Source organism: Daucus carota, chromosome 2 (assembly GCF_001625215.2).
Source record: "Daucus carota subsp. sativus chromosome 2, DH1 v3.0, whole genome shotgun sequence".
In the NCBI taxonomy this organism is placed as follows: Eukaryota; Viridiplantae; Streptophyta; class Magnoliopsida; order Apiales; family Apiaceae; genus Daucus; species Daucus carota.
In genome coordinates, this window is record NC_030382.2 from 35,667,489 (window position 1) to 35,691,113 (window position 23,625).

The 23,625-nt window shown below is 34.9% G+C and overlaps 2 protein-coding genes across 21 annotated transcripts; both read left to right on the forward strand.

Annotated features, from left to right (window-relative positions):
* The first annotated feature begins 1,322 nt into the window (after positions 1-1,322).
* LOC135150626 (uncharacterized) lies at positions 1,323-10,115 on the forward strand. Of its 2 annotated transcripts, XM_064087273.1 has the most exons (5): positions 1,323-1,559; positions 1,791-1,929; positions 3,706-3,893; positions 7,133-7,294; positions 8,625-10,115. In XM_064087273.1, the coding sequence occupies exons 3-5, from the start codon at positions 3,817-3,819 to the stop codon at positions 9,748-9,750; spliced, it is 1,365 nt and encodes a 454-aa protein (XP_063943343.1). In that variant the 5' UTR covers positions 1,323-1,559; positions 1,791-1,929; positions 3,706-3,816; the 3' UTR covers positions 9,751-10,115. The 2 variants fall into 2 exon arrangements, with proteins under 2 accessions (XP_063943343.1, XP_063943344.1); XM_064087274.1 differs by having other exon boundaries at positions 1,791-3,893.
* Positions 10,116-15,988: 5,873 nt separating this feature from the next.
* Positions 15,989-20,068, forward strand: LOC108209760 (uncharacterized). 19 transcript variants are annotated; one of them, XR_010288834.1, is made up of 8 exons: positions 15,992-16,188; positions 17,082-17,448; positions 17,537-17,576; positions 17,979-18,143; positions 18,701-18,774; positions 18,862-18,941; positions 19,180-19,299; positions 19,803-20,068. XR_010288834.1 is itself a non-coding variant. In XM_017380848.2 (7 exons), the coding sequence occupies exons 4-7, from the start codon at positions 18,021-18,023 to the stop codon at positions 19,918-19,920; spliced, it is 441 nt and encodes a 146-aa protein (XP_017236337.2). In that variant the 5' UTR covers positions 15,990-16,393; positions 17,082-17,448; positions 17,549-17,576; positions 17,979-18,020; the 3' UTR covers positions 19,921-20,068. The 19 variants fall into 19 exon arrangements, 10 of the variants coding, with proteins under 10 accessions (XP_063943349.1, XP_017236337.2, XP_017236335.1 ...); XR_010288835.1 differs by having other exon boundaries at positions 19,814-20,068; XM_017380848.2 differs by lacking the exon at positions 18,701-18,774 and having other exon boundaries at positions 15,990-16,393; positions 17,549-17,576.
* Positions 20,069-23,625: the final 3,557 nt, after the last annotated feature.

A 23,625-nucleotide genomic window follows, 5' to 3' on the forward strand; every position in this document is an offset into this window, starting at 1 on the left:
TAACACACAACACCACCACCTATATTATCAATTATCTCTAAAAAAATTATAAACATCAAATATTGATAAATCGGTCACTCATTCTCAAAAGGATAATAGAATAATAATCTTGATCATTACTTTTAAAAGTGATATATAAAAATCTGAGGATTTTGGTAATTTATCTCTGGCTCCTCACTTAGTTTTAAGGTAGAAAATGACTAATTTCAGCGTGTTAGTTGTAAGGCCGAAAATGACTACTTTGAATGTGTTGACCCTCCTGTTTATCATAATTTTAAGCAATAATACCTCAAATACCAGGTTTAGAAAATATGGATCCAAAATCACTTTATAACATTACACGTCTAATATTTATAAAAAAAAATTAAACATTGCACGATATAGAGTTTAACTTTTTTTTACCCGAGGCTCACAAGAAAAATAACTAAAACCATAAAACCAAACTTATCACAACGTTTAGTGTTAAAAGCACAAACCCAACGTTTAGTGTTAAAAGCACAAATCCATATACATCATGATGTGTCTTATCCTGGGTTGGGGTGTAGGTCCTGACAGTCACGTTAACTAATAATATGGCCATAAAAATCACATTGCGTTATAATGGGTCTGACTGTCACAGCAAAACGCAATTTAATATTGCGTCTAAAACGTGAGTTAATCTCACGTTTTTTACTTCTAAAAGAAGCTGGTATTGTCCTTTTCTCGTTAAAATATTTTTAAGTCTAAATTAATCATTCTAAAACCCAATTTGTGAACCCTAAAATATTAACAATCATTAATTTACGTTTCAATTATTACTTTATTAGACTGGCTCCTCGGCTTTAGGGCCTCACGGCCCTAAAGCCTCGAACTAATTAGGGCTTAGGCTCGAGGGTTTAGGCCCTAAGCCCTCAATCCTAAACCCTAACCATTAGTTAATTTAATTTCAAGTATAAATTAATCATTCTAAAACCTAAATAGGAATATGAACCCTAAAAAATGATTGTTAAAATACACGGCAGAATGCCACAAAATCCATCATTTTATCAAATGCAAAAAAATCCAGCAGCATTTAAATACCATCAAATTTTAATAGATTTTAAACAATCCCAATTGAATACCATCGGATTTTAAAGCATAATTTAAAATCTTAATTGAATACCACCAGATTTTATAGCATAATTTGAAATCTCAATTAAACACTTCAAGATTCTAATGGATTTCAAATAATCTCAATCGAACACCCCGAATTTCATGAATGAAAAAATATTTTAAAATACCAATCTAATACAACCGATAAATTACGTTATTGGGGCCTTTTCTTCTAGGTTGGTATTCAGATATTGAGGATATTTTAACAATTTATGGAATCCGGCGCCTCCTGCTTTTAAGTATCCGCAACCAGGCTGCATCCCTACAGAGCCCCTTCCCTTGTTCAGTATTACCTCTCTTCTTAAGTTTGTTAACACGAGAGACCTTTGTGTGGAATCTTTTAATCAATTGATTGGGTTGTTTTTGCGCTGCAAATTTCAGATGGTTAAAGGGCTTGTGTTTTTGGTATAAACCCATCAATCTTTCAGGTTTCTGCTCATCATTTTTAGTCAAGTTTGTTATTTATATACATTGTGTGTGCGTTTTATTTACACTTCCATCTCATCTAATTGGAACTTACAGATATTGTAGACAAATTTAATATCTTGCACCCAAATTTTATGAGAATCTAACTTCGATGAAGGTGTAAGCTGAGGTGTATGATATGATTGCCACAAAAAAAGGTTTTAATCAAGGTCTGGTTTGGTTTTTGATAACAGGCTTATGTAGGGTGGTTGTTCATGGTAAATCATTCAGTCGTATCTTTCGGACCAATCAATGGACGGAATACATTCACTTGTTATGCAAGGAGGCGATAGTCTAGAACAGAGAATGGGGGCATGGTCTAGAAGGAAACAGGTGTGAGCGTTTTTTTTGTAATTAGTTTATAGCACTGGTTTTATCTGTTAAATCCAGTGTGCTGTTTCACGATACTCAATTTTGTTGCCATGTTGGGAGTTTTCTTGTGTATTGGTTACTTTCTGGTGTTCAAAATTCTTTGATAAAGATAACAAATAGGTCATCAATACGGAAGATCAATATAGAAAAGACAAGGTTTTATGGAACATATCAGCTTTGTTCCATCAGTACTGATCACCTAGCGCTAGCAGACCCAATGTTGAACATTTGGCGAGCCCTGTGGCACATTAAGGTGCTTTCAACTTGTAAATGAGACTGGTTCCACACGAATGTTTAAACATAATGAATGTGGCTTTGGAAAGATAAGCTATACTTGGATGTTGCTTAAGTGCTATTTAAATCATTCAAGAGAAGGCCCAAACTTTTTACAAATTCGCTTTATCAATTCCTTCCTGTTTGTCCTGGGATTTGACTAAATTAAACTAACATCTTCTTGTGATTACCGGCAAAACAAAAATTAATATCACTCTAGTAAACAAATTTACAATCCTCTGAAGGGAAGATTTACTTGTTGATCAGATAGTACGGGCAAAAAATGAACAGAAACAGCAATGGAATTCACCAACTTACTTGAAATTACCCTAGTTCGCAGCAAATTGCCCTCATTTAGTACTCTCAAAATTTCTTAAAGAAAAAAGAGACCTGGGCTGACATAGTATAAGATATACGGTGAGGTGGACGGTCAGGATAAGGTGATGGGTTTGTGATATTGCACCATATGATGACACATGTTAGTATAGACGTACCCCAGTACATACCCCACTATAGATCTTTTGAGGCGGGTAGGATCGAGATTACTATCCCAAGGCCTATTACTTGACAAATGACCGGATAACGCTGATGGACTAATATATATTTTCAAAAAATTTTTTATTCCATATATTAACTTAATCTCGGATTCACTTTTACATTTATTGAATGAGTTCATGTGTGTGAGCAATCTGTGAATTTGTGATTAAGTTAATATATGGATCATAGTATTTTGAAAAAAATATTAGTCCATCACCGTTGTCCGGTCATTGGTCATGTAATTAAGCCTTGGGGGTAGTGATCTCGTCCGGCCCAACTCAATTGATATGTACAGGGGTATATTTATACTAACATGTGTCACCATATAGTGAAATCTCACCAACCCATTACCACATCCTTACTGTCCATCTCTCCATATATAAATCCTATGTCAACCCAGGTCTCTTTTTTATTTAAGAAATTTTGAGAGCACTACTGAAGGGCGATTTGCGGCGGACTAGGCTTTTTTCACGTGAGTTGGCGAGTTCCATTTCCGTTTCTGATCAGTTTTTGTCTGTACTATTTGATCAACAAGTAAATAATTCCTTTAGAGGATTGTAAATTTTGTTTACTAAAGTGATGTTAATTTTTGTTTTGCGGGACATCACAACTAGATTTTAGCTTAATTTTGTCTGATCCCAGGACCGGTTGGAAGGAATTGATAAAGCGAAACTGTAGAAGCCTGGGCCTTCTCTTTGAACGATTTAATAAATAAAAATCCAATACTTCAGTTTTATTTATGTAATGTAATAAGTATATTGATTAAGTTTCAGATAGTGTGGTAATGTTAATTTTCCGATCAGTTTTACTAGATTGTTTCCTTAAATTTACTGTTAAAATTTAAGTTAGATGGTATAAGCTGAGGTGTATGATCTGATTGCCACAAAAAAGGTTTTGATCAAGGTCTGGTTTGGTGTTTGATAACAGGCTTATGTACCATGGTGGTTCATGGTAAATTATTCACTTGTATCTTTCAGACCAATCAATGGACGGAATACATTCACTTGTAATATTCGAGATTTTGGTCTCTAGTAGCAAATGTTATGCAAGGAGGCGATAATCTTGAACAGAGAATGGGGGCATGGTCTAGAAGGAAACAGGTGTGAGCGTTTCATGTAATGAGTTTATTCTAGTGGTTTTATTTGTTAAATCCAGTGTGCTATTTCATGATGCTATCTACACAAATCAAATTTTTTTGTCATGTTAGGAGTGTTCTTGTGTAATGGTTAATTTCTGGTGTTAAACTAATATGATAAAGATAACAAATAGGTCATCAATATGCGCGGAAGATCAATATAGAAAGACAAGTTTTTAAGGAACAATAATGCGAAAATCTAAGACTTTGGGAGCAAACTTAAATACAACATGGATGGAAGTATTTGCTTTGTATCATGCAGTAGTTTTGATCACATAGCGCTAGCAGACCCAATGTTGAACATTTGGCGAACCCTGCGGCACATTGAGGCACTTTCAATTTGTAAATGTTACTGGTTCTAAACGAATGTTCCAACATAATGAATGTGGCTTTGGAAAGATAAGCATGCATAGGTGCTATGTAAATCATTTAAGAGAAAGCCCAGACTTCTTGTAATTTTGCTTTATCATTTCCTTCCTACTGGTCCTGGGATTAGACTATATTACGCTAAATCTAGTTGTGATTTCCTGCTAAACAAAAATTAATAGAACTCTAGTAAACAAAATCTACAATCCTTTTGAGGGAAGATTTGCCTGTCGATCAGATAGTACGGGCAAAAAATGAACAAAAATGGCAATGGAACTCGCCAACTCACCTGAAATTATCCTACTCCGCGGCAAATCGCCCTTCTGTAGTGCTCACAAAATTTTTAAAATAAAAAAGAGACTTGGGTTGACATAGGAAAAGATATATGCTGAGGTGGACAGTCCTGATAAGGTGATGGGTTGGTGAGATTTGCACCATATGACGACACATGTTAGTATAGATGTACCCCCGCTACAGATCATTTGAGGTGGGCGGATCGAGATCACTACCCTCATGGCCTATTACTTGAGTAATTACCAGATAATGCTGAGGGACTAATATATTTTCAAAAATACTATGATCCATATATTAACTTAATCGCGGATTAACTTTTATATTTATCGAAAGAGTTCATGTACATGAGCAAGTTGTGACAAACACAATATTGGTAACTTTACAATTTGATATTGTCATTTCCACGGGGTCATTGGGGTCAAATCTAATAATTCTTTGTCCATTTTTTATAAGATTAATAATGCCTAGATATAATTAGTGTGTAACACCAAATACAAATGTCACTACTTTCTCACATACATGAACTATTCAATTAAAATATAAGTAAATCCGCGATTAAGTTCATATATGGATCACAGTATTTCTGAAAATACATATCAATTCCTCACAGTTATCCGGTCATTGGTCATGTAATAAGCCTTTGGGTAGTGATCTCGATCCGGCCCACCTCAAATGATCAGTGGTGGGTTAGTGATCTCAATCCGGCCCACCTCAAGTGATCATATCCTGACCGTCCATCTCATCACATATCAATCCTATGTCGACCCAGGTCTATTTTTAATTTAAGAAATTTTGAGAGCACTGCTTGACGGCGATTTGCGGCGGACTGGGGTAAATTTCAGGTGAGTTGGCGAGTACCATTGCCGTTTCTGTTCAGTTTTTGCCCGTATAATTTGATCAACAAGTAAATCTCCCCTTTAGAGGATTGTAGATTTTGTTTACTAGAGTGATGTTACTTTTTGTTTTGCCGGACATCACAACTTGATTTTAGCTTAATTTAGTCCAATCCTTGGACCGGTAGGAAGGAATTGATAAAGCAAAACTGTAAGAAGCTTTGGCTTTCTCTTGAATAATTTAATAAATAAAAATCCAATACTCCAATTTTATTCATGTAATAAGTATATTGATTAAGTTTCTAAACCTGCCTAATAGTGTGGTAATATTAATTTTCTGATCAGTTTTACTTGATTGTTTCCTTTCATTTACCGTTAAATGTGATAAAATCTAGTACATATCAATATTATCTTGTTTTTATGATATCTTGATGAGATCAATTAAGGAAATAGCGGTGTATGATCTGACACTTGTAAATATTAAGGCAATCATTATATGGTTCTCACATATTTACTGAATGTTTTCGAAGAACGTAATTTGCTGCAGGAACAAATTAGTGTGACATGCTGTGTAGGATTAAAATAAATTTTCTTAACTCCTCTTCTTCTTCTCTGTGTCTTCCTCTGTTACTTTGCGGGTATGTAAACCTGAATTTACTTGATGGTAGTGTGAAATAGAACATATCCTTAATACACTAGTCGTGCTTCACATTTCATTGTATCGCTTGTCTACTAAGAATTACAATATCTGTGAATGCAATTGTTTTTATGAATGAAACATGCCAAGATTTCGAGTATGCAATTTAAATAATTATTTTGGGCTTACTAATAGCTGCCCAAGTCAAGGTAATGTTCTTCCAACTAGCATAACCGATAATATGCTTCGTGACCTGTTATTTATAAAAGAAGCCCGTTAGTCCAAAGACTTCACAGTGTTGATTGTTGCTTTAGTTATATTAGTCACTGTGATACTATGTAGACAGTAACAAACATAACACCCGAGGAACTAGACAGCATTTGGAGCATGTCCACATTGTTGTTGTGAATTAGAACCCCATATCTATGTGAGATATGACAACTAATCTAAGCCATTAGATCAATCTAATCTAATGGCCCACTAGAATTCACGAACCTGTACCCTCGCATACATGATTACACAGAATCCCTCCGTTTTTAATTTGATTTTTCCCGTCAATCGGTTAACTTTTTTCAAAATCCGACTTTACTGAATTTTTATTCGTCTCCCAACGATCAATTTGCATACCATATGCGTTATGTTTCGACATGGTTCTCATTAAATTCTCATTTTAAGGGTTCTCACTAGAGTAAAACACCACTTAAATATCGTAAAGCGATTTTGGTAGGTAACTTAACTTAGACATTCAGATGTGTCTATTAAAGCAACCTGAAAGTGGTCTAAGTACTTTGAAGTACCACTTTTTTGACATTTTGGATTTTTGTGTGACCCTTTAATCAGAATTATTGGATGTCGTTTGCTTAGAATTTTGGATGCTAATGAAAAAGAAAATGAAGACTGAAAAAAAATGGTATTATGCAGTCAAAAGATGCGGATAGTAAAAATCTTTTCTGTGGATATCCCTTTTTTTTGTACTTGTCCATTTAAGTTGAATTACTTCTACAAACTTGTAAGAGTAGTGGTAAATGTCTGAACGAAGCACAAGGAAAGATATTTCCAGTCTGACTATTATGTATCTGTGGTTATTAGGAAGGACAAGAGCTTGAGAGAATCAGCCCATTTTTCCAACGAAGGCAGAATGGAAGTGGTTGAAAAGCCTGCCTTGGGTGGAATGGAAAAGGCATTTTGTAATAATTTTCTGAGGCGGATTGTTGATTTCTTTGCGGGGAGGTTGATAATTGACTATTTCGGGTAACTATGTTCTGAATTTGCTTTTATATTAATATTATAAATTGTGTCTCAGAAGTTTTGGACTTACTGGTTTGGGGCAACTAATCCTTACGTTGTAACAATCAAAAGTGTGGGCAACTGAACCTAATTTAATTAATATTAAGGCCACAAAATCCAAGAAGTGCCTGTATACAGCAATTTAAAGCACAAGGACCCCTTGGAAGGGGGGAGAATTAAGTCTTGGCTAAATTTTAAGTGAATAAGAGCATGTCCAATGGCTGTGCTAAAATAGATGGAGTTATTGCTATAATTTAGCATCAAAAAGTGATTGAGTGCTAAAATAGCACCATGTCTCCAACGGTTGGTTTCAATTCTTGTTTCAAATTTAAACTTCTTCAAATACATCCCACTTTTGAATATAAATATAAGTATATAACTAACTTTCAAAGACCCCACACTTTCAAGTACTTTTTAATACATTTTTTCATCATTTTATACTTTAGCAATATTTATAGCTCCCTCTATCTTTTGTTCTAAATATTGAACAAACTATAGCATTGCTCTATTTTAGAACAAGATATAGAACACCATTGATGTAGAGAATTTTAGTTTTTGTTCTATAATATAGACATAGAACAATATAAAGAACACCATCATTGTCTACTAAAACTTTAAATTGAATGTTCCCTACTTTCTCTTGAAGTATGCATTACGTATATAGTTGTGCCTTTGTAAACTAGACTGCTATCGTAAAAGTATCATATGCCAGTTGGACCTTGATTCTAAATTCTCCAATTTGGCCTCCCAGTTCCTTTATCAAGTTCCTGGGAAGTTAAAAAATATGTTTGGTTGTGGTGTAGGTATTTTTGCAGTGCTGGGGTGTGACATAAGAAAGTTTCTACAGTATGTGGAAATTCCAATTTCCGAGGAGGTTCCACTTTCCATATAGCGGTCAACCAAAAAATCTTACAATTTGCTAGGGAGATTTACATGTTAACCAAACTGCCTCTTATAAATCTAGTTATGGTTCATTAGGATGATTGGATTCTTACTGGGGAACGTTGAAGTTCTCATTTCGGAAAGATGTTGAGTATGCACACCCTTTATCCAGTTCTGAAAACAAATTCAATTTTAGTGGCCTTAATTAACATAAACTATGCACTGATTTGCATTTTAATATGTAAACCCTCAGTAAATTAGCTTCCAGTAAGCTTTATTATCTTCTGTCTAGTTTCTCCTCTATGCATTCTGTTTTCAACAAACTACTGACTCTTTCTAAATAAAATTCATTTGAATGTGCATACTCAATCTAGCTTTGTGGTGAGTTCTTCATTTCCCTATTTGTTAACAGGAATGCTCCACGAACAGTAAAACAAGGACGGGAACGGAAAAGGATTTGCAGGAGATCGGGTGACACAGTTTGGGGGGCATGGGGCATTCTTCCTGTTGAACTTCTGGTTTCAATATTGGTAAAGTTAAGTATCGTGGACTACCTGTCATTTAGCGGTGTTTGTAAATCTTGGAGGTCTGCATCTAATGATTTCCGCAAATATTGTATGGAGCGCCAGCAACCCCTAATTGTTGTTCAGCCAAAGTATTCAAAAAAGTCTTGTGTATTGTACAATATGTTCGATATGAAAAGTTACAAAACAATGCTGCCAGATTTGCCTTGCAAGAAATTATTTGGTTTGTCATGTGGGTACCTGATTACAATTGACAGAAACCTAGGCTTTTGGCTCGTAAATTTAATGACAAAACATGAGCTGCGTTTTCCCTTCCTTCGTGATATGGGTGACAGAAATTGGTTTGAATTTTCTGCTCGCCTCTTTCGGTCCACTCGGCTTTCAGAAACTTTCATGGTTCTTTTCTCTCGGACAAAAAATTATATTTGGTTATCCAAAAGTGGCAGCAGCAGTTGGCAGAGATATGCTTTATTCGACACAAAAGCCAAGGTTGCAGATGTGAAGATTTTTTATGGCAAAATCTTTGTTTTGACTTCAGATGTACGTTTTGGAGAATTTAATCCGAAGGCATTTTCTGTTCCGAAGTTCTCCAAAATCAGAATCCCTTTCCAGGTTTCATCTAATATGTATTTGAAGTTGGTAGCGTCAGACAATAAGCTATACATGACTGTATTGAATAGTCATCTCTATCCTGCATTGGAACGATATCTTTCATTATTCGAAATTGACCATGAGACAATGGATAGAGCAAAACAGATTCATGACTTGGGTGCAAAATCTTTATTTCTTAGTTCGTACAGTTCCGCTGTCGTCAATACAACTGGTTGGGGAGCAGGTAACTGTGTCTGTCTTCTTCACTTTAAAGATTTGAATAAATGTTCTTTCTTTAACCTGAATGGAAATCGGCTAGGAACAACTCCTGTTGTTTGGGATGGTCATTTATTGCCATATTTTTGGTATTTTCCTAGTGAAATTTGGTCAATTAGTTGTGTCAGTGATGAGTTTGGCGCATGATCACTTCTAAATCTCATTCAGTTTTTTTCATTAAGTCTGTAGTTTTTATCTTCATCTTACATTATGGAACTGTAATGTTTGCCTTAGAGGCCCCAGACAAAACTCAAATGTCATTCTTTGTATTTCTTATTGGCACCATGTCTTTTCGTGTATAATACAGATTCATAAGGAAAAATTTCCCAATTTGAAGCTGTAGTTTAATATAGTTATATATTTTTACTGAGCAAACTTTAATTTATAGATGATTACTTTATTTCTGAATTATGGTAGTGACAAACAGATAAGTTAATTTTCAAGAAGGAGATGCAGTTTCTTCCATCTCTTTTTCCTGCTAGATCTTTGCATGTCCAACTCTTTTTCCAGCCGCTGTGTCATCAAGTGCTGCTTACTTAAACCAACTCCTTAATTTCTGAATGAAGGGCCTTTAAGTCTGTCCTTCCAAACAAACTCCTCTTGTTCAAATGAGTCTTGGCAAAACTATTCTTGCTCAACTTTACAACCATACCCAGACTTTCCACTGGAGATTGTATCTCTTCGTAAGTGCATTCTGGATTCATATGTATAGTCTACTGTACAGTATAATTGTTCGAATTTTTTTTTAATAAGCCAGACAAAAAGATATTGGGGTGTTTGGTTGGGCTTAAAAACTCATCTTTTAAACTTATAAGTCTACGTACTTCAATTAAATCTCATTTCAACTCTAGAAAGCAAGTCGCTGGTATGGTTGTAAACGCTAGATCACACAGTTGGTGATTCTTATTCCGTGTAGATTTGGTCCAAAAAATATCTAGGGATTCTAAGGGAAGCAAAAAAATGGTGTGAAGTAAACAATAGATGCTAAAAATAGAGCTATATATATGCTAAAAATATGGATAAGGGGTAAACCATATCCCTAGTTCTCCTTCACAACCACAAACCCTAGTTTAAAAAATTACTTGGTGGCCTGCATTGCGTAATCACCACTATGTCGTATACAAATTCATCATTTCAACAACCATATATTTAATAAAATACATGGAAGCAACTAAGCACCGAGACAGAGAAATTGCCTCTCAAGTGTTGATCAGCAAAAAGCTTCATCATCCTCAGTGCCTAAAAGTTAAATTATTTTTCAATCAACAATTGCGCGCTGTTTTGGGAGAAGAGAAATCCCATCACTTAGCACTTTCAGCGCATTAAGGGAGCGGAAAATATTAAGAGAAAGCTTATTTGATCTTCATTAGTGTGATTCAAGTTTGTTAGGGAGAGCTGAACAGAATGAAACTGTTAAAATTGACTTGTTGCTCCATGAGCTGTATTTACAAGTATATATACTAACAACACTAACAGAATATTCCTACAACTACTCTAACTAACTATGTAGCTGGAAGCTTCTACAACATTTATTTACAATACATGTACATAGATCAATACCCCCTTCAAGCTAGGCATCAAAGAGGATCAAATTGAAGACCAAGCTTGATACTAAGAAACTTGTGATGAGCAGCATCCAATGGCTTTGTCAGTATATCAGCTAGCTCAATGAAAGTACTAATATGTGAAATTCGAATGAACTCAGAATCAACATACTCTCGTATAAAATGACAGTCAATCTTCAAATGTTTAGTTCTTTCTTGGAAGATTTCCTTCTTTGCAATGTGGTGAGCTGAAGTGTTGTCACAATAAAGATCAATTGGCAAAGGTATTTGATCATGAAGATCCCTTAAGAAACCTTCAAGATAAATCAACTCAGAAGTTGTATTTATATACTCAGCTTCTGCACTACTTTTAGATTCTTTTTTTGCTTCTTAATTTTCCAAGAGAGTAAGGAGGAACCCTGGAAAATAGTATACCCAGACAAGGATTTTGCAGAACATGAACAAGTTCCCTAGTCTGCATCTGAATGTGCAGTTAATTGCAAAGGATTATTAGCTTTGTAAAACAGACCAACATTCAATGAAATTTTCAAGTTATTTTAAGACATGAAGAGCAACATCATAATGTGGCTGATGAGCTGGTTCTTGGTGAAACTAATTAAAAAAAGCTGTTAAACAACATATTAAATATCAAGCCTACTCGAGTTCAAATAGAGCAATTTCCTGATAAATCTTCTATACACTTCTGGGTCAGGCAACTTTGAAACATCCTTTGTACTTGGATGCAAGCCTTTTAATAATGGAAAAGCAGCAGCCAAGAGAGTATTAGCTGATAAATTCAATATATACTTCCTGTGATCTAACTGAATTCCGGCTTCAGTTCTAAGAATCTCAATGCTAAGTAAATACTTCAAATCAGGCAGACTTTTAATGGTAATTTTTTGATGAAATAAGGATTTGATAGATTACTTAGTCAGAGCATCTCCAATAGCCTCCTAACCTGTTCTTAAATATAATATAAAATATTAGACTCCTAGTAAGTTGATGCAAGTTTAGGAGTCTCAATTCCAACAATATTCTTTATACTTGCTCTTAAGTTAATATTTTATTCTTGTTTGGACTCGTATATGTCACAAACTCAAATGTAATTGGAGGCAATGAATATGTTATTGTAAAAAATAAGTTAAGAGCTTTGTAGTGGCTCTTAACTTTGAGGAGAGAGGAGAGAGAAACAAGAGTCTCTCAGTGACATGAAGAGCTCGTAAGAGTCTCTTGTAGCAAAAATTTCTTTCTCCCTCCTCAAATTTCAATTTAAGAGCGAGTCTCTTGCAGATGCTCTATGTCTCAAGTACAAGAAAGCTAAATATATCACATTTTAACCTTTTTTTTTACAAGAAAATCAATTTTCAAGTAGATGGACCACTATGATACACATTCTTTAAATAGGTATCCCTATATATTCATTCTCAAAATGGGTGTCACATATAAATTAATTTTTAAAAAGACCAATACACATTCTCAGAATAGGTAACGGTAATACTCACTCTTTGGATAATAACCTTCCTAAATTTTTTTTTTTCATTATTCAAAATATTTTATCATATACTCCCCCGTCCCAAAATAGTTGTAACATTTGGTTTTGTGCCGGTCAAATTGACTAAAGTTTGACTGAAATTTATTAATATTTTATCAATTGACAAAATAAAAAAAAATATGTCACTGGAAATAACTTTTAATCTACTTTATGATATAATTTTCAGTTTTTTAAAATAATGGGTGATTTGACTTATAATCTTTGGTCAAAACTTAGTCAATTTGATCAACAAAAATAGAAATGTGACAACTATTTTGAGACGGAGGGAGTACAACACAACCACTCACACATATATATTACCGTTTATTAAACAAACAACCCCACCCTCTATAATATCAATTATCCCTAAAAAAATCATAAACATCAAATATTTATAAATTGGTCACTCATTCTAAAAAAGATAACAGAACAAGATTCTTGATCATTAATTTTAAAGGTAATATATAAAAATCACGGTATTTTGGTTTTTTTTTTCTCTAGCTCCTCGCTTAGTTTTAAGGTAGAAAATGACTACTTCATTGTCGACCCTCTTTATCATAATTTCAAACAATCATATTTCAAATATCAGGTCCAGAAAATATGGATTCAAATATCATCTTATAACGTTATCATTGATATTTATAATTTTTTTTTTAACATGACATACCTTTTCTTACTCCAAGCTCACAAGAAAAACACCTACAACCCTAAAAAAAAATTAAAAATTAAGATAATGTGCGTGTTTGTTTGCTAGAAGCAGTTTCTACTTCTGGCTTCTGCTTTTCTTGACCCGTTTGTATAAAGAAGTAGAAGTACTTTTAGGAAGCTGAGAATGCTGACTTCTCTCTCACAGCTTCTGCTTCTTTTCCAAACACTTTATTAACTTATTTCCTTTTCACTTCTACCCCACTTATTTAATTTAAGCAAGAAGTCAATTATTTTAAGCTAACTCAAACGGCCCCGATATAACGTGTAGTCGTTTAAAGCACAAATATTACTTATAACTTACTTTCCCTTTGTTCAGTATTACTTACTTCTCTTCTTAAGTTTGTTAACATGAGAGACCATTTGTGTGGAATCTTTAATCAATGGATTGGGATGTTATGTGCTGGAAATTTCAGATGGGAAAAGGGGTTATGTTTTTGGTATAAACCCATTCAATCTTTGTTGAAGAACATACTACAGTATGCTGCAACATGCTGCAGACTAACAAAACCAGATGTTCTTCAGATGCTCCAGATGCTTCCAGAAGGAGAATACCAGCTCAGTGACAGCTCATATAACTGATTGTGTTAGTTAGTTACATAACAGAATATTCTGTTATGATCCAAAGTTAGTTAGTAGTCTGTTATCAGCACTGTATATAAACACTAGTCTAGTAGTCTTGTAGTTTAAGCTTTCTGTTAATACAATGCTCTCTTCAGTTTGTTCTTCATCTTACTCAAGTTACATTTTCATACTGTAAACTTTAACATGGTATCAGAGCGAACAAAGATCTATTCTGCAATTAAGCTTCAACAATGGCGATTTTCAGGTGTTTTCTTCTCCAATTCGTTATCTGCAAATTGTTTTCTCTGTGATTTGATCTGTTGTGCTTAGTCATAGTTGTCATCGTGTTTGTACATATTCGATCATCTTGTTGAGTTTTTAGGTTTAGAATTCTGAGATTTCTAGTTCACTATGGGAGATACTGGTAATGTGTGGAATCGTAATGTTGTGAATCCTGTGAATCCTATCACCGATCAATCAAGTGTCTATTTCATACATTCATCAGATCACAGTACTTCACAGATTGTTTCAGTTAAATTCAATGGCACTGGATTTGCCAATTGGAAACGTTCTATGCTTCTTAGTTTATCGGTTAAAAACAAATTAGGATTTGTTGACGGTTCTGTGACTAAACCTGCTGCAAATTCACCTGATGCAAAAGCATGGGAACGATGCAATGATATGATCTGTGCTTGGCTGTTATCTAATTTGGATGAAACAATTGCTCAAAGTGTTCTGTATTTCAAGAATGCTGCTGAAATTTGGTCCGATCTTGAAGAAAGATTTGGATCTCCATCTTTAGCACAGATGTATGCTATTGAACAACAATTAACAGATTTGAATCAAGGATCCAAGACTGTTTCTCAGTTTTTTACTGAGATGAGGACTCTTTGGGATGCATTAAGTGATGCTGATCCTTTACCAGCTTGTGAATGTGGCAAATGTACTTGTCATGTCACTGAAAAAGTCCAGACACAACAGCAAAAGCACAGGATAATTCAGTTCATGATGAAGCTTGGGGATAAGTTTTCCACAATCAGAGGTAATGTGCTTATGCAACAGCCATTGCCTAAGCTACCTGCTGTGTTTCGATTATTTGAACAAGAAGAGAAACATCAGGAGATTGCTCATCTTGGCACTAATACTGAGTCTCTAGCTTGCCTGGCTGATAACACCAAACAGACATATGCTTCTAGACTTATGTCTGGTAACAAGAATTCTGGCACCAGTTCTAATGCTAAGAAGAATTCTAGGTATTTTTGTACTCATTGCAAGATACCAGGACACAGTATTGAGAGATGTTTCAAGATTAATGGCTATCCACCTGGTTTCAAAGGTTTTAAGGACAAGAAAGTAGCTGCAGTTGCCTGTGGTGGCAGTGATGAGTCTAATGGACAATCTCCTCAGTTCACTATGGCTCAATATAATCAGTTACTTTCTATGCTAAATCAGACACCAGGGAACACTAATCAGGATGGAACCAATCATCATGCATTACTGGCAGGTAAGTTTTGTTTTCTGACTGATCATCATATCAAATCTGGATGGCTGATAGATAGTGGAGCTACAGATCATATATGTTCATCATTAACAGATTTTATCAGATACAGGTCTGTAGAATCAGATGAGTTTATTACTATTCCTAATGGTAAACATGTGGCCATTAACACTAGTGCAAAAATCACTTTTTGCAACGCCCCTTTTGTGTCGGCATTTTAAAAGACCGTCGCTTAAGACCCCATAAAGCGTCGGTTTAGAACTTAACCGACGCTTAAAGTGATATTTTTTGATTTTTAGCGTCGGCTGTTTAAAAAACCGACACTTAAAGTTTATTTTTTACTACGGTTGTCAGAGTAGCGACGCCTAAAATTATGTTTGTGTGTCGGTCCATGAAGCACCGACGCTATAGATATAGTGTTTTAGTGTCGGTCCAATAAACACCGACACTTAAACTACTGTTTTTAGCGTCGCCATGTCTTTACCCGTAGTAAAAGATTTTTTATTTTTTTAAAAAAGTAAAAACCTATACGTAATATAAGTTAGTCGACACGGGCTGTAGAATGAATTGAGCTGCAGAATCAATTAGTCACACCTCCTCAGAAAATCATTGAGAAGATATTTGATTTCTTCATATCTTGATTTCTCGATCTCAATTGTTAATCTCGGAGGAATCTCTATTGCTATTCTCGACTTGCGATTCGCTAATCTCTAATCTCGACTGCTACTCTGTTCTGCCGACTTGTATGTGCTCTGCTAATCTGAAATTAGGGTTTCTTTGCTGGGTTTCTGCTAATCTGAACTGCTACTCTGTTGTGCTACTCTATTGTACTTTGCTTGTTCTTTGCTGGGTTTGCTAGGTTTCAATTCGCCGGGTTGTGAAATTAGGGTTCTTTGTCGGGTTTCTGGTAAATCTCAAGAACAAGGGTCCTTTTACTTGCCAAATCACGTATGCTTGTGCTAGATTAGGGACTTTCTTTCCTTATTTTGTATTTTTGCATATCTTTATATTTCCCTTTGATTTTGCTCATTTTACAGTACTATTTTCCATCAGGTTGAATTTCTACCAGCAACTGATTGCAATACTCGTTTTGCATATCTTTATGTTTTGCTTTATGTTGAATTTTTATACTGGGTTTAGATTTGTGTATAGTATAATGATATGAGCTTTTCATCCCATCCACTAATACATATTTAATCTAGCTTCCGACTTTAAATAGATTTTGATAGATTTGGATGTAATTTGAAAAGTAATATTTCAGGATTCGCATTGTCAGTTGGAATATAAATGTCATCAGTAGTTCTCATGTAATTAAGAAGATGTTCTGATAACTATTGGCTGATGATAAACTATGTTTACAGAGAATGTAATTTAGATGTAACCTAATTAAAAATGTATCACTTCTACTTAAATCAGGGACATTATATTATAAATTAGCCTATAATTCTCTGTGTATATGTTTTCAAATTGGATCCGTTCAGGTCATGATTCTTGTTTATTTGGTTTTGTAACAATGATTTCACAAGTGAAGCCGTGAAGGTTTGGGGAATACAAAGTTGTTGAATTGTTTAAAGTTTAAACTGTAGTAAAGACACACCTGAGTATTATTACTGACTAAAATATTTGTATGCTTTAGGTTGTGATTGGAAGCTATATTCATGGCTATCAGCAGGAGCCAAAGCCTAAAACGCAGAGATCCGAGTTTGCACTAACTATCTCTTCAGTCCCTGCTCCTAATCATGCTTATGCAGGAAGTATTGATTCAATATATAATCTTGCGATGCAAAGCATCACCCCTCCTTCATATCATGGAATCAATGGGAATGCAGGTAATTCTGTTAGTGGCCCAAGTATTCTTGCTGCGGAAAATAATATTTCTAGTATCAGGTATCAAATTGGGGGTAGCAATCTTTGTTCCATTACAATATACAGTTACTATTTAAGCGTTAAGTTTCAGGGTGAAAAGTGTAAAGGGTGCAAATAAACAACAATTCCCGTACGAGGTGCTTATCTTATTGTTTTATACTTCCACCTATATTTAAGATTGATTATCACTACAAGTGGTGTTAGTGCTGACTTGGGTCTTTTTAGTTTGTTTTCCAGACGAAGTAAATCAGTCCATTGTAATAAGGTTAGTTGTACAATACTATATATATATTATTGCTACCATGAATCATGCCTAGCTACAATTTGCTGAGAACTGCTTCTGTTTATTTTATCTGATGCTTGCCCTTTGCAGTGAAATGAATACCATATTGCTAATGTTGTAAGATTTGTTCTGTACAAAATTTCCAGTATAGAGATGCAGTATCTTTTGTAGCATCAATGCAAGAATGTCTAATGGACATCTAGGAATCTTAAATCAGTTTCAAACAATCAGAGTTTTTATCTTCTTCTTATATCAAGGATTAAGTGTTGTACAGGGAGTAATTATCTAACAAGAGAATTTTTGTTGCCGCCAGTGAAGTATATGTCTTATGTGTGAGATAAGCAAATCTATTCTGCACTGATCAGCATTTTTTTTATTGTGAAGTGGTGAAAGTGGAGCCGGAAAACTGAAACGGCTAAGATAGCAATGCAATGTTGGGCTGCACTTGGAGGCGGAAGTGGCATAGAATACGAAATATTAAAAACTAATCCTATTCTGGAGGCCTTTGGTGATGCAAAGACATCAAGAAATAACAACTCTATTCGATTTGTAAGTCATACTTTTTTACATGGACATTTAAACTTAATCCATGAAGTCATGTTGGCAATGTAGTGGAATTGGTCTTTCCTGGGCTACAACCTGCATCCATTTGTTTTGGGTGCCACCGGGTGCTTTTTATTTATATTAATTTTTAATACATGTTATTACATTTGAAATGTATCTAGGCTGATTTTTTTTGTCTTTTTGTGCTCTCTTGCTATCATTCTGGATCGTGATTCTTGGTTCACACAGTTTTACTTGAGAAGGCAAATCTTTGATACATGGATCATGCATTTTACCAAGCCTTCTTCTTAACACAGCACACTAACTTTCAATTCTTTTAGTAATAGCATTACTATTAGTTCTACTATTTGCCGCCTATGCTGTTGTAACTTGTATGCATCTTAGTTTGAGATATGCTGCTCCAAAGAACATTGATGGAACTGTATATTTGTAATGGAAATAACAATTCGGCATCATAATACCTTGTAATTCTACCTTAAGTCAGTTCTATAATATGATTTTATATGGTGGTCTTGACTCATTGTTAGTTGCTTCCATTGCAGCTCGTCATTTTGCAGGCACTAAATCTACCAAACTATGTGAAGCACAGCTTCAATCCTTCTGTGTTGGCCTTGATGTATATCTGTTGCCTTTAATAACAGATTACATTAAATTGTTTTTGAGTACTTTAGTCTTCTTGTGCTTCACATCATTTATGGGACAGGGGTCACCAGATTTGAAGGCTGGAAAGGAAGTTGCTGATTATTTGGAAGTGCTCACCAAGAGTTTCACTTCACTGTTCAGGTATTTGACTAAACTATATTATATATGCTTATTGCATCTAGGTATTATCTTAATTTACGAGGTATAGTTTTAATTAGTTCTTACTCAACAGGATGGCATAGATGCAATTGAGGATGTTATTTGTCATGTTACTACTTATGATTAGTTCTTACTCACAAATGGCATTGTTATCAGGGGTATAGCTAGCAATCATACTACTGTGCTTAGCTCTTTCACTTGCTTTTATATACTCCTTTAGGTCCCTGGCCATCAGAAAAGGTTCTTGCTTATTGCTATGGCCGCTGAAGCTTCGGAAGTTAAGTAGTGGATTGTATCCTTTTCACTTTGTCATGTGCAGCTCCATCCTGTTACTAAGGAGGTAATCATATTTTTAATACTGTGTATTTTTCTTTTCTTCTCAGCTTACAATTAATCTTTAATGTTTAACTTTATGCAGTACTTAGTTTAGACATTTTATAGTTATTTCCCACAATCATGCTGCAAGCTCTAGGAAATTCAAGAGTGTGTATATATATCAGACTTCTCACATTGTAGCCCAAAACAGTGAATGCTTCTTATGACGATAATGAGGCTGCAGGTTTATTATGACCATTCCCTGTTGAAATATTACCAGATAATGTGACACTGTTTTGTGGTTTAATAAATTAGAATATAGTATAGTCTTTACACGGCTCAACAATTTAGAAAATATTAGTATTGTGACTATGGTCCGTATTTTTTTTATGTATATAGTATATTATGTATATAGTATATTATTCTTCTTTTATGTATTCAGTCATGATCGTGTAATTAGGATTGTTAATCTAATATCTAATAATTCATATAGTATCTGCTGGTTATTCATTCTAGTTTTTTTATTAGCAAGTTGATAGCTCCATGGACAGGATCAGAAGTTAAGGTACTTGTTAAATTCATGGTTGGAGAGGAAGATGCGAATGGTTCTAATTTTTTGGTCATGCAGGACGCTGAAGAAAATTGATACTGCATTCAAATGTATATCAAATGTATAAATTTGGCTATTAATTGTTAAGTTTTCATTACATATTGCTCTTTGTAGAGGCATATTGTTCCATGTAATAATCAACTATGTAATATTTTTTTCTTAATAAGATCCAATTGATGGTTTACTCTTCTTATGTAAGCTGAGCTGTTTTTTATTCTAGTGAATTGCCAAATGCTTGTGGTTACAGGAAGGTAAAAATATTTTTTTAAAAAATATTTTTTTAAAAAAATACTTTAGGCGTCGGTTTGTTGGGCAGACGACGCAGTTGGATAGACCTATAGCGTCGGCATTTTAAATGCCCGACGCAGTAGACTGAGCCTATAGCGTCGGCCATTCAGGTAACCGTCGCTTATTCTAGTACTAACAGCGTCGGTCATACAGGTATCGACGCTTATTCTTGTACCAATAGCGTCGGTGTTTTAGATAACCGACGCTTATGCTATACCTAGAGCGTCGCCTAGATAACCGACGCAAAAGGTCCATACCTTTAGTGTCGCCTGCATATACTACGCCACTTGACCGACGCTAAAAGTATGTACAGTTGAATGCAGATCTAGTTCTGGAAAATGTACTTCATGTACCTGAATTTCAGTTTAACTTGTTGTCTGTGCAAAGGATATGTAAAGATTTGGGATGCACAATGTTATTTACAAAGGATGAGTGTGTTTTACAGGGCCTTTCACAGAGCAAATCTCAGACAGTTCTTGGTAAGATACATGGAGGATTATACAGCATTAATCAAGTTGGAAATGCTGTTGATTTCAAGAGTTGCAATATAGCTGTGAAGGATGCAAAATTGTGGCATATCAGATTAGGACATATACCTTTTGACAGAATCAAGCTAATTCTTCCTCATGTGGATGCTTCTCATCATGATTTTGTCTGTCAAGTTTGTCCAATGGCTAAGCAGACTAGAAATAGTTTTTCTCATAGTAGCATAAAGACAAAGTCTAGTTTTGAGCTGATACACATTGATGTATGGGGACCATATCAGACTAAATCTACTACAGGATGTAATCAATTTTTGACAATTGTTGATGATTTTAGTAGATTTACTTGGGTACACTTACTTAAACACAAATCAGAATGTGTTCAAATCATGAGTAATTTCTTTGAATATGTTTCTAAGCAGTTCAAAACTACTGTTGCTATGGTCAGATCAGATAATGCCAAGGAGTTTTGTTTTGGTGAAATGCAGAAATTATTTCAAGTTAATGGAATAATTCATCAAACCAGTTGCAGCTATACTCCACAGCAGAATGGAGTGGTTGAGAGAAAACACAGGTTTCTTCTTGAAACTGCTAGATCTTTACTGTTTCAGTCTAAAGTTCCTACAAAGTATTGGGGAGAATGTATTATGTGTGCTACATACTTGATTAATAGAGTCCCTTTACACAGCATTGGCAATGATACACCATATTTTAGGCTCTATAAAGAATCCCCAGATTTTAGCCTGTTGAGATCATTTGGATGTCTTTGTTTTGTTACAACACCAGCAGTTCAGAGGAGTAAATTTGATCCTAGAGCTAATAAGTGTGTTTTTATGGGTTATACTCCATCTCAGAAAGGCTACAAGGTGTTAAATTTGGCCACTGGCAAAATTGTCATTTCCAGAGATTTGGTTTTCCATGAAATTCATTTTCCTTTTCATTCTGGTTCAAATGCACAGTCACAGCCAGAGAATACTTTCAGTGGCACTTATTTACCAAAATTTTCTGGTCATGATCCATGTGTAGATAATATTGATTTTGATAATCAATATATATCTCAGAATCATAATTCTACACTTGACACAAATTCACCTGGTAATTCTGGTATTCATAACTCAGATTTCTCTAGAAATTCTGGAATTCATGATGACTCTCCACATCAAGATAATTTCAGTAATGAAATTTCAGAACATATGGAATCTGATCCAGAGTCTTCTCATGTAATTGACATGAGAACTGCAGAAGTCACACCAGTACTCAGAAAATCTTCAAGAGTTCATAAATTGCCTTCTTACTTGGATTCTTATCAGTGTAATGCTGTTACAAACAAAACACATTGGTGTAATTTGGTACAACATTCTTCTGCTGTTTCTCAGTGCACATTGACAGAGCCTAAATCATATGCAGAAGCTGCTACCAATCCTTTGTGGCAAGATGCTATGCAGAATGAATTAAAGGCTTTACATCATACTCACACATGGGAATTAGTTCCATTACCACCTGGAAAGAAGGCCATTGGTTCTAGATGGGTGTTCAAAGTAAAGCTGAAAGCAGATGGCGGTCTAGATAAATGCAAGGCTAGACTTGTAGCTAAAGGATTTAACCAAAAGTATGGTATAGATTTTGAAGAAACTTTTTCACCAGTTGTGAAAATGGGAACTATCAGAATTTTATTAGCATTGGCAGCTAGTAAGAAATGGGATGTATACCAGTTGGATGTTAACAATGCTTTTCTGCATGGTGATTTGATTGAAGAAGTATATATGACAGTGCCTGAAGGGATACCAAATCCACATACTTTGGTATGTTTGCTTAAAAAGTCAATTTATGGCTTAAGACAAGCTTCTAGAATGTGGAATGCTAAACTTGTGGCAGAATTGCTAGCTCAAGGTTTTACACAAAGTAAAAATGATTACAGTCTGTTCATTAGAAATCAGGATGGGAAAATTTGCATTGCTGCAGTATATGTGGATGATGTACTGTTGACTGGAACAGATACAGAGGGAATTCAAGCACTTAAGTCTCATCTTGATAATTTGTTCAAAATCAAGGATTTAGGAAAAGCTCATTATTTCCTTGGAATAGAAATTGATCACACTCCTGATGGTTTTGTCCTCAGCCAAAGAAAATTTGCAAAAGAGTTATTGAAATCTGCTGATTTAGACCTGTCAAAATCAGTTGTCACTCCTTTACCAGTGCATTTGAAGCTTAGCAAGCTTGATGGTGATGTAATTGATGCACCAGAGAGATACAGGTCATTGGTGGGGAAACTAAATTACTTGACTAATACCAGACCTGATTTATCATATGTGGTGCAAAGTCTGAGTCAATTCATGAATGAGCCTAGATCTTCCCACTGGTCTGCTTTAGAACACACATTGAGATATGTCAATTCAACTGTTCATCAAAAAATTCTCCTTAATTCCTCAGACAATTTAAAATTGTAGGCTTTTTCTGATGCAGATTGGGCATCATGTCCAGACTCTAGAAGGTCTATCACAGGTTATATTTTGCTATTTGGAAATTCACCAGTTACATGGAAATCAAAGAAACAGCCCACTGTATCTAAATCTTCTTCAGAAACTGAATATAGAGCTATGGCTTCAGCAGCATCAGAAGTCACTTGGGCAGTAAGGCTCTTGGAGGATCTTGGAGTAACTAATCTAAAGCCAGTCACATTGCACTGTGATAATCAGAGTGCACTACACATTGCAAAGAATCCTGTGTTCCATGAGAGAACAAAGCACATAGAATTAGATTGTCATTTTACTAGAGATAAAGTGATGGAAGGGTTACTACAACTTACTTATCTTCCAACAAAATCACAACTTGCAGATGTGTTTACAAAAATTTCACCATCTGTACATTTCAACAACATGTTGTCCAAGCTAGGAGTTTGTTCTGTAAACACTCCTAACTTGAGGGAGGCTGTTGAAGAACATACTACAGTATGCTGCAACATGCTGCAGAC